Source organism: Mya arenaria, chromosome 17 (assembly GCF_026914265.1).
Source record: "Mya arenaria isolate MELC-2E11 chromosome 17, ASM2691426v1".
NCBI lineage: Eukaryota > Metazoa > Mollusca > Bivalvia > Myida > Myidae > Mya > Mya arenaria.
Window position 1 is genome coordinate 43,833,184 of NC_069138.1, and position 12,150 is coordinate 43,845,333.

At 40.6% G+C, this 12,150-nt stretch overlaps 1 protein-coding gene across 1 annotated transcript; it reads left to right on the forward strand.

Moving 5' to 3' along the window:
- The first annotated feature begins 1,789 nt into the window (after positions 1 to 1,789).
- LOC128224695 (uncharacterized) lies at positions 1,790 to 12,150 on the forward strand. The gene is made up of 2 exons (XM_052934671.1): positions 1,790 to 2,272; positions 10,984 to 12,150. The coding sequence occupies exons 1-2, from the start codon at positions 1,876 to 1,878 to the stop codon at positions 11,385 to 11,387; spliced, it is 801 nt and encodes a 266-aa protein (XP_052790631.1). The 5' UTR covers positions 1,790 to 1,875; the 3' UTR covers positions 11,388 to 12,150.

The following is a 12,150-nucleotide window of genomic DNA, read 5'->3' on the forward strand; positions in this document are numbered from 1 at the left end:
ACTCTTGTTGTGTTGTTGATCTGATTTATACGAATTCTGTGCATGCATTACAACATCAACTTACATAGAAATCTTTCCAGCTGCTCAATTAGGTTCTAAAATCAGTACTAAAATAACTCTTTATCTAATTCATTGTTCATCTTGGCTTCAAGTTTGATCGCGCAACATACATTTATCAATGGGTATGCAATAAAAACAACATATTTTTCATACCTCTGACCAGCCGATTAGGCAATGTGTTTAATTTCTGGAGTCACTGACGTCACATTTACGCAAGTAGAGGCGTTTTTAAATGATATACGATTAGCCTTTAGACGTGTAACCCTACAGGTATAAACATAAAAGAAGTATTCTTGTTTCCAGTCCAACAGAAAACAGTCATTGAAAAATATGCCTAAATGGACATTCTTGGTTCCCGACAAAATCATCAAATACTGTTGAACAATGGTAAGAAGATACAAGATATACAAACGACATTGATGAAAAAAATGTTTTTGCATTTTAAGTTTGTTAATACTTTTCGAAAAAAACAACGTCAGTTATAATTTATTGTCGTTGCGTGTATGTCGTTGTCAGTGTCGTTGTGCAAAAAGGTAACCTTGGAAACACTCAAAAACCTTTTCACATATTCAAAAAGAAGCAATGTTCATTAATAATGGAGCGGTTCCCTTTTCAAGAAAAAAAACAAGTAACGCCTCATCCAGGTTCTCGATGATTCACAGAAAGACTTCAGCTTTCATTTTGAAACCGTTTTTATTTGTCTTTTTAAAAAAAACCCCCAAAAACTGTGACATTGATCTTAACCATAAGGGCTCCAAATGCAGTCTAATGAAAGTCACCCATTAAGATGTCTTACCTTCCAAGTTTGGTCATAATATGTCAACCCTAAGTTCGGTTTCAACCGTCTCATTACAGTGGGCTTAATTCTATGAGTCCATCGCCTAAACTCTTCCTCTGTATTAAATTTGGTCAGCCCTAACTAAAAATATTCAGAAACAACAATCTTCCTTTTTAAAAAAACAATAACATTACCAACCTTGACCTTAAAACCAGGAGCACAAAACTCTATCCCTCAAAACCTAGTGTCCCGAAACGCTACCCCATAAAACGTTTCCATAATATTTTTCTTTATACCAAGTTTGATCGCAATATGTTCAACAAAATCTAAAGTTATTCAGTACAAACCGTTTTCCTTTTTATGAAAACAGTTATGTTGACACTGACTCTAGCGCAGGCTAGCGCAATCCCGTGAAAGATCGTCTTAAATTTTTATATATACCAAGTTTGGTCACTATATGTCAAACTTTACTTAAATTTTTCGATACCATAGGTGAGTTTGACGCCAATAAACAATGCCGTTCTTCATTCTAATAACCAAGTTTCACTTTGTGAAAACCTGGTAAATAAAAAGAGACGTGCTTTCGCTGTTACTCAGTGGTGCTCGTGTTGAATGAGCTATCGTCAAAACAAATGTATTTATTAGTGAATAACATTTGTCTCAATGTTAAAAATCAGAATTCGTTCTATCGGACATTTGTCTTTACATCCAAATCTTTTGACCAAACCATGATCTATTCATTTATTTTCGACGTCTCATTTGTTATTATATACCGTTTTAAATATACTATAAAATGATATGATAAATACAAACAAAGTGTTTGTAAACACGTCTTAGAAATGTTTCAACTACAATTGAGAGGATTACTTACAAGTTTGGCTGATGTAAGTATTTCATAATACTGATATTGGTACTTTAACCAATTCAATTGCGCACGTTCACGAGTGGTTATAGGAGGCTGAGAGAAGTGTCGCCTTATTCCATTCGGCGAATCGTTCAGCTGATACCATAACTCAGAGAGAAGAACTATTCTCAAAATGTATCTCTGCAAACGTGTTCGGGAATTATTTGTCTTACTTCTCGTCATTGAACCCTCACTGTGTGACGTGAATGAACCGCGATATTACAGCCGATTTGACTACGACGAGAAAATGTTGGAGAAATTGGTGAGAACTGAAATCAAGATGGAGGAAATTCTCGGTAAATTGGAAGTGTTGGAAAAAAGACAAACCAACGTTGAAACTGAAGTGGACAATTCTGTAAAGGAAATACACGGTCTGGCAAAGAAACACGACGATTTGAAAACCGAACTGAACAATTCAAATGCTGCCGTGGAAACATTTGAAAACATGACAAAATCTGATATTGGCGGACTTGAAAAAACAATCAAAATGAACGTTCAGCGTCTCGACGCTATATTCACAAATATAACAGGTATTTAACAAAGCAAATATTTTGTTGTGAGTAAACTAAGTTTTGATAGTTCTAAAGTAAAAATTCTCTTGTTAATATGATTTTGATACTAAAACACTATTTATTATATCTATTAGCAATGTTTATTCTGCAACTCAAATATGCAAAAACATATAACAATGTTATCGAACATTATTTACTGGCCCGCTTTCCATATCTACAGTACACACGAAATATAAGCAGCAACTCAAACAATGGTTTACAAAAGATAAATCATAAAACAAGAGCAAATCGAAAAAAATAATTACAACATCTAATTATAAGCACAAACGTATTTTGAATTTTCCGGCCTAAATTTTGTTTATTAATAACTAAATGTTTGTTTGTGTCATGAAAGTAATCATAATAATGTTTGTTCATGATATTCCATTTAATAATACGATTGTAATTATTAAGGGCTCATTAAATGTTTAATCTGATTTATTCGTATGTTCCATTATATAATTTATGAATTCACAAATCATGACTAGATAATCGGTTACTGCTAGAAGCCAGAGATGTACTTATAGATACGCGGTAACACGAATCTTATCTAGTATACCAGTTATTATGAAACGGTTCAAGTGGAATTCGCAAACCATATTAACTAAATAAGAGTTGTACAGCATGAAAAGGGAGCAGTTCTTAAGACTGTTTAAGTATTATGATATTTATCTTACCGAAAAAGTTTCGCGACTATACTTATGACAAGCAAGTCAATTGACAAAACTTCATTTTATAAGTCAGAGGCATTGTACCGACATACACACATTCCGTTTATTGTGAACCAAGGGGTACAAAGGTATTCCAAATATAGAGAAGTCGTACTAAGAACATTCCGTATGTGGTAAACCCACATTTTCCCCAAATGGACAAGGAACACATCCAATATATTGAACCACACGTACAAGGGAATTTTCGTATTTACTCTACAAACAGCCTGTATATATTAAACCCACAAGTATAAGGGACACACTTTTTGTATTACACCCACAAGTCCAAGGGTTACTCCTTTTTTACTATTTCCACATGTACAAGGGATACTCCGTTTTTCACTGTGACGAAATGTACAAGGGATACTCCGTTTCTATTTTACCAACATGAACAAGGGACACTCCATTTCTATTGTACCCACATGCACAAGAGATAATTCGTTTTTTTCAATGTAACCCCATGTACAAGGGGTACTCCGTTTTTACTGTGCCCACATGTACAGGGGCACTCCTTTTTTATTGTAACACCATGTACAGGGGTACTCCGTTTTTATTGTGCCCACATGTACAGGGGTACTCCGTTTTTATTGTAACCCCATGTACAGGGGTACTCCGTTTTTATTGTGCCTACATGTACAGGGGTACTCCGTTTCTATTTTACCCACATGTACAAGAGATAATCCGTTTTTTTTTATTGTAACCCCATGTACGAGGGGTACTCCGTTTCTATTGTACCCACATGCACAAGGGATACCCTGTTTCTAGTTTACCAACATGAACAAAGGAAAATCCGTTTGTACTGTACCGAGATATAAAGGAGGTACTCAACTTATACTGTACATACGGAGTGCCCAGGTACAACGGGCACTCATTGTGTACTGTGCCCACATGTACAAGGAGCACTCCGTATGTACTGTACCTAAATGTATAAAAAGCACTCCGTATGGACTGTACCCTGATGTACAAGGGGCACTCCGTGTGTTCTGTACCCACATGTACTAGGGGCACTCTGTATGTACTGTACCGAAATGTATAAAAAGCACTCCGTATGGACTGTCCCCACATGTACAAGGGGCACCCCATATTAACTGTAAATACATGTACAAGGGGCATTTTGTATGCACGGTACGCGCATGTACAAAGGGCACTCCGTATATACTGTTCCCACATGTACAAGGGTCACTTATTATGTACTGTTAACATTTGTACAAGGGGCATTTTGTATGTACGGTACCCACATGCACAAAGGGCACTCCGAGTGTACTGTACCCACATGTACATGGGGCACTCCTTATGTACTGTTAACACTTGTACAAGGGGCATTTTGTATGTACGGTACCCACATGTACAAGAGGCACTCCGTGTGAACAGTACCCACATGTACAAGGGGCACTCCGTATGTACTGTACCCACATGTAAAAAGGGCACTCCGAGTGTACTGTACCCACATGTACAAGGGTCACTCCGTATGTACTGTTAACACTTGTACAAGGGGCATTTTGTATGTACGGTACCTACATGGAAGAGGGTCACTCCGTGTGTACTGTACCAACATGTACAAGGGGCACTCCGTGTGTACTGTTAACACTTGTACAAGGGGCACTCCGTATGTACTGTTAACACTTGTACAAGGGGCCTTTTGTATGTACGGTACCCACATGTACAAGAGGCACTCCGTGTGAACAGTACCCACATGTACAAGAGGCACTCCGTGTGTACTGTACCCACATGTACAAGGGTCACTCCGTATGTACTGTGCCCATATGTATCAAGAGTCACTCCGTATGTACTGTGCCCACATGTACAAGGGTCACTCCGTATGTACTGTGCCCACATGTACAAGGGACACTCCGTATGTACTGTGCCCATATGTATCAAGAGTCACTCCGTATGTACTGTGCCCACATGTACAAGGGTCACTCCGTATGTACTGTGCCCACATGTACAAGGGACACTCCGTATGTACTGTGCCCATATGTATCAAGAGTCACTCCGTATGTACTGTACCCACATGTACAAGGGTCACTCCGTATGTACTGTGCCCATATGTATCAAGAGTCACTCCGTATGTACTGTGCCCACATGTACAAGAGTCACTCCGTATGTACTGTGCCCACATGTACAAGGGACACTCCGTGTGTACTGTACCCACATGTACAAGGGGCATTCCGTATGTACAGTACCCAAATGTACAAGGGGCACTCCGTATGTACAGTACCCACATGTACAAGGGGCACTGCGTATGTACAGTACCCACATGTACAAGGGGCACTGCGTATGTACTGTACCCAAATGTACAAGGGGCACTGCGTATGTACTGTACCCACATGTACAAGGGGCACTGCGTATGTACAGTACCCACATGTACAAGGGGCACTGCGTATGTACTGTACCCAAATGTACAAGGGGCACTGCGTATTTACTCTACCCACATGTACAAGGGACACTCCGTGTGTACTGTACCCACATGTACAAGGGACATTCCGTATGTACAGTACCCACATGTACAAGGGGCACTGCGTATGTACAGTACCCAAATGTACAAGGGGCACTGCGTATGTACAGTACCCACATGTACAAGGGACACTCCGTGTGTACTGTACCCACATGTACAAGGGACATTCCGTATGTACAGTACCCACATGTACAAGGGTCACTCCGTATGTACAGTACCCACATGTACAAGGGACACTCCGTGTGTACTGTACCCTCATTTACAAGGGGCACTCCGTATGTACAGTACCCACATGTACAAGGGACACTTCGTATGTACTGTGCCCAAATGTACAAGGGGCACTGCGTATGAAGTGTACCCACATGCACAAGGGTCACTCCGTATGTACTGTACTCACATGTACAAGGGTCACTCCGTATGTACTGTGCCCACAAGTACAAGGGTCACTTCGTATGTTCTGTGCCCACATGTACAAGGGTCACTCCGTATGTACTGTGCCCACAAGTACAAGGGTCACTCCGTATGTACTGTACCCACATGTACAAGGGTCACTTTGTATGTACTGTGCCCACAAGTACAAGGGTCACTTCGTATGTTCTGTGCCCACATGTACAAGGGACACTTCGTATGTACTGTGCCCAAATGTACAAGGGGCACTGCGTATGAAGTGTACCCACATGCACAAGGGTCACTCCGTATGTACTGTACTCACATGTACAAGGGTCACTCCGTATGTACTGTGCCCACAAGTACAAGGGTCACTTCGTATGTTCTGTGCCCACATGTACAAGGGTCACTCCGTATGTACTGTGCCCACAAGTACAAGGGTCACTCCGTATGTACTGTGCCCACAAGTACAAGGGTCACTTTGTATGTACTGTGCCCACAAGTACAAGGGTCACTCGGTATGTACTGTGCCCACAAGTACAAGGGTCACTTCGTATGTACTGTGCTCACATGTACAAGGGGCACTGCGTATGAAGTGTACCCACATGTACAAGGGGCACTCCGTATGTGCTGTACCCACATGTACATGGGGCACTCCGTATGAAGTGTACCCACATGTACAAGGGGCACTCCGTATGTACTGTGCCCACAAGTACAAGGGTCACTTTGTATGTACTGTGCCCACAAGTACAAGGGTCACTCGGTATGTACTGTGCCCACAAGTACAAGGGTCACTTCGTATGTGCTGTACCCACAAGTACAAGGGTCACTTCGTATGTGCTGTACCCACATGTTCAAGGGTCACTCCGTATGTACTGTGCCCACAAGTACAAGGGTCACTTCGTATGTACTGTGCCCACATGTACAAGGGTCACTTCGTATGTACTGTGCCCACATGTACAAGGGGCACTCCGTATATACTGTACCCACATGTACAAGTGGGCACTCCGTATGAAGTGTACCCACATGTACAAGGGGCACTCCGTATGTACTGTACCCACATGTACAAGGGGCACTCCGTGTGTACTGTACCCACATGTACAAGGGGTACTCCGTATGTACTGTACGCACATGTACAAGGGTCACTTCGTATGTACTGTACCCACATGTACAAGGGGCACTCCGTATATACTGTACCCACATGTACAAGTGGGCACTCCGTATGTACTGTACCCACATGTACAAGGGGCACTCCGTATGTACTGTACCCACATGTACAAGGGGCACTCCGTATGTACTGTGCCCACATGTACAAGGGTCACTTCGTATGTACTGTACCCACATGTACAAGGGGCACTCCGTATATACTGTACCCACATGTACAAGTGGGCACTCCGTATGAAGTGTACCCACATGTACAAGGGGCACTCCGTATGTACTGTGCCCACATGTACAAGGGGCAATCTGTATGTACTGTACCCACATGTACAAGGGGCACTCCGTATGTACTGTACCCACATGTACAAGGGTCACTCGGTTTGTACTGTGCCCACAAGTACAAGGGTCACTCCGTATGTGCTGTACCCACATGTACAAGGGGCACTGAGTATGAAGTGTACCCACATGTTCAAGGGTCACTGCGTATGTACTGTACCCACATGTACAAGGGGCACTCCGTGTGTACTGTACCCACATGTACAAGGGGCACTCCGTATGTACTGTACGCACATGTACAAGGGGCACTCCGTGTGTACTGTACCCACATGTACAAGGGGCACTCCGTGTGTACTGTACCCACATGTACAAGGGGTACTCCGTATGTACTGTACGCACATGTACAAGGGGCACTCCGTGTGTACTGTACCCACATGTACAAGGGGCACTCCGTATGTACTGTACCCACATGTACAAGGGGCACTCCGTATGTACTGTACCCACATGTACAAGGGGCACTCCGTGTGTACTGTACCCACATGTACAAGAGGCACTGCGTATGAAGTGTACCCACATGTACAAGAGGCACTCCTTATGTACTGTACCCACATGTACAAGGGGCACTCCGTGTGAACTGTAAACACATGTTGAAGAGGCAATCTGTATGTACGGTACTCACATGTACAAGGGGCACTGAGTATGAAGTGTACCCACATGTACAAGAGGCACTCCGTATGTACTGTACCCAGATGTACAAGGGGCACTCCGTGTGTACTGTACCCACATGTAAAAGGGGCACTCCGTATGGACTGTACCCACATGTACAAGGGGAATTTTGTATGTACTGTACCCAAATGTACAAGGGGCACTCCGTATGTACTGTACCCACATGCACAAGGGGTACTCTGTATGTATTGAACCCACATGTAAAAAGGGACATTTTGTATGTACTGTACCCTCATGTACAAAGGGCACTCTGTATATATTGAACCCACATGTACAAGGGACATTTTGTATGTACGGTATCCACATGTACCAGGGGCACTCCGTGTGTACTGTACCCGCATGTACATGGGGAATGTTGTATGTACGGTATCCACATGGATAAGGGACACTCCGTGGGAACTGTTAACACATTTAAAGGGGCATTTTGTATGTACGGTACCCACATGTATAAGGGGCACTCCGAGAGTACTGGACCCACATTTACAAGGGCACTCCGATAGTACTGAACCCACATTTACAAGGGCACTCCGTATGTACTATACGCGCATGTACAAGGGGCACCCCGTACTTACTTCACGAACATTTACAAGTTGTATATTGTATGTACATTACCTGCATTTGTAAAAGGATCACCCTTTTGTTTTGTACTCAAGTGTACAAGGGGTATGCACTTGATATTGTACCCACATGTTTATGTTTTTTCATATATGCCCTGCACTTATATGAACCCTAGACAGTTGAAGCTTCGTCAGTTATGTTTCTTTTGTCGAGCGATGTGGAACCTAAGTTCATCACTTGGCCTGCGAATTTTAACAAGAGCTGTCACAGAGACAGCGCGCTCGACTAATCCGCCGCTTTTCGGTGTAAGATTTGAAAAGTTTTGGCGAAACATGCATGGATCACTGTTAGATTAGATTTCAATGCAATACGTGATGTGCTGAGATATTAACATAAATTTGGTAACATGCAAAATTTTAACCAGAATTTTTAAGTCTAATAATAAAGGGCCATTATTTGCAAAATACAGTTATCTAACTTGGTTATTCAATTAGGCTGGGTGGTTGAATACCATTGTATAAAGTCTGTCAGGTTCGGATTATGATGGTGAACAAGTGTGCAAAGTTTGAAAGGCATAATTATGTCAATGGACTTTGAAAATATCTGAGGTAGTACGCAAACTTTAACGTAAGTTCTAAGTAAAAAAAAGGGGCACAATATTGTAAAAAAGCTTGATACAGTGACCTGCTCCTGTACACAGGTTGAGATCATGATGGTGAATAAGTGTGCAAAGTTTCAAAGCCATATATCGATGGACTTTGAAATTATATGTGGTGGTACGCAAACTTTAACATAAATTCTAAGTCGAAAAAGGGGCAAATTCTGTCAAAAGGCTTGACAGTTACCTCCTCCTGTGAACATGTTTGGGCATGGTGGTGAACAAGTGTGCAAAGTTTCAAAGCCAGATTACAATTGAATTGGAAAATATTTGAGGTGGTACGCAAACTTTAACGTAAGTTCTAAGTAGAATAAGGGGCATAATTATGTCAAAATGCTTGATACAGTGACCTCCTACCGTGTACAGGTTTGGGGAATGATGGTGAACAAGCGTGCGAAGTTAAAAAGCCAGATGTCAATGGACTTTGAAAATATTTGAGGTGGTACGCAAACTTACACGTAAAAACTAAGTCGAAAAAGGGGCATAATTTTGTCAAAATGCTTGATACAGTTACCTCCTCCTGTGTACAGGTTGGGGGCATGATGGTGAACAAGTGTGCAAAGTTTCTAAGCCATATGTCAATGGACTTTGAAAATATTTGAGGTGGTACACAAACTCTTACAAAAATAAGTGGTAACGCCGACGCCGACGCTCGGGTGACTAGGATAGCTCTCCTTATTCTTCGAATAGTCGAGCTAAATAGGAATCTAGTACACTGTGGTACATACAAAATATAAATATAATGTATTTTATGTTAAAATTACGCCTTCTTAATATTTGAAATATTATTTTTTTATATTATCACGTTATAAAAACGTATCTGTCTGTAGTGTGTCAGATACCTTTATGCTGTTGACGAAAAACGGTACATTTCGTTAAAGCTACATTCTAATGAAATATAAGAACAATTGTGCATTCTTCAAACTCACTAAAAACACACAACCAATCACTAAGAATCACTGGAACTGGAACACTTATGCTTAGGAATCAAAATGTCTTTCTTTAAACGTATTTGTCTTTATCATCTTAGAGCAGGCAAACTTCACATGAGACAAAGGCGTTAAACGTACTATGTTTACTTTGAAAAGTGATTCCCAGGTATATGCCATTTTGACAAATTGTTCTGAAGACCATCTTTGAAATTCATTTACACTATGAATATCGGGGCGCTAAAATTTCACTGCTATTAAACGAAAACAACAAATCGTCGACAAAAGACTATCTACGTTCGAAGCTACCCTACGTATATAATTATGCCCTTTATCCTAGCGTATATCCAACACAAAAAATGATTAGTTTTAAAACACTGACATACTTTTCAATCAAACATAAGAACATTTTAACCAGGACTTTACTTGGTATGACCTGATTCATACCATTGGATTGAACCTACATGTCCTCAAAGTACGAGAGATTAATAACTTGAAGATAAAAGGTTAAATATACTAGTAAGAATTGTGAATATATAATTGTAACATATTTCAGAATATCTAAATCCAGTGCAGTGCAATTGGTAAAGCCAGTGCGCATACGAGCATTTTAATTAAAATAATTCCACACGAGCTTTATTATTAAAATCCAGTGCCAATAAGCTGTTTTATTCAAAAACCAGTGAACACGGGCTTAGTTATTAAAAAAGTAAACACGAGCTTAATTCATTGTCATTACATACTAACTATAAATGCGAAAGAGTGGAAAAACATGCTGTGTGAATATACTATGTAACTGTCAAGTGTTGTCGAAAAGTTATATATAATTTCAGAGAGTAAGCTTACAGCTCCCGTCGCCTTCTTCGCCAGACCTGTGACCGACTTTACATCATCCAGCGGCCAGACGCTAGTGTTCGACTCCGTGATCACAGATGTTGGCGGCGGTTACAACCCGGGGACAGGCGTTTTTACCGCCCCGGCCGACGGTCTCTACGAGATCTCCATCGCTGTCATGGTTAAAATGTCCTCGTCGGCGAAAAAGGCTGAATTTAATTTAAGGAAGAACGACAGTATTGTAATGTGGTTTATTGTAAATGCAAATGACATTGTTTACGAGACGACTTCGGGAACTGGCCTTCTCTCCCTGCAGGTCGGGGACACAGTTCGTGTTACATGTTACACTAGTGGACAATATATTCATGGCTCATACACGTTCTTCTCAGGTTTCAAGCTGTAGTTAGTTTAGAAACTTACATTTTGTGCATAATTGCAGTTCTCTCATATATAAAGTTTGTCGTACAAGACTAATATGGATACTGGTTGTGTAATTGAAGTCAGGAAAAAAGGATTAACCTGAGACCTTAATGTAACTGAAAAGTCAATAAGACTTAGACCTATAATGTTATTAATTAGGTGATTTCATATTGGCTCAGTTATTTGTCTGAGGTAAGCTGTATTTGCCTGAGCCCAAATGTACTTATAGCGAATATGGGCCGAGCGATATGTCGTTTAACTGTTGTCTGCTGCTTTTACAGTAAGGCATCGAATTTTGCTATTGTACACTTTCACTTTCGTTTTGAATAGTTGGAAAAGCGCTAATTTTCAATCATCTTAGAAGTTATTATTTCATTGGCAAATACGTTTCGAGATAATAGAAGGCTAAAGGAAATAGTAAGTATTCATAAACAAATAGTATTTGGAATACTAATATATTTGATATGCACTTAATGCTTAACTTTTGATATGGGGTATGAAATTAGTGTAGAGACTGAATTTCTCAATAAAAACAACAGTTAATGAGGCAACGTGATCGTAAAATGAAATAAGATGGTTGAATAATAATAATCATGATGCGAACAGCGATTTATAGTAATAATGTTGTTTTCTGAAAATATGAAGATATAAGGCAAAACCCCTACGGAAAAAGACTTAACGTTGAAAATGGACTATTCCAACTGGTTAGGACCGTTCAATGTGGTCACGTGATATCATGAGTATAA

Coding starts and splice junctions, on each gene's coding strand:
- LOC128224695 (XM_052934671.1), top strand. CDS start 1,876: ATGTATCTCTGCAAACGTGTTCGGGAATTATTTGTCTTACTTCTCGTC. Junction 2,273..10,983: donor TATATTCACAAATATAACAG/GTATTTAACAAA, acceptor ATATAATTTCAG/AGAGTAAGCTTACAGCTCCC.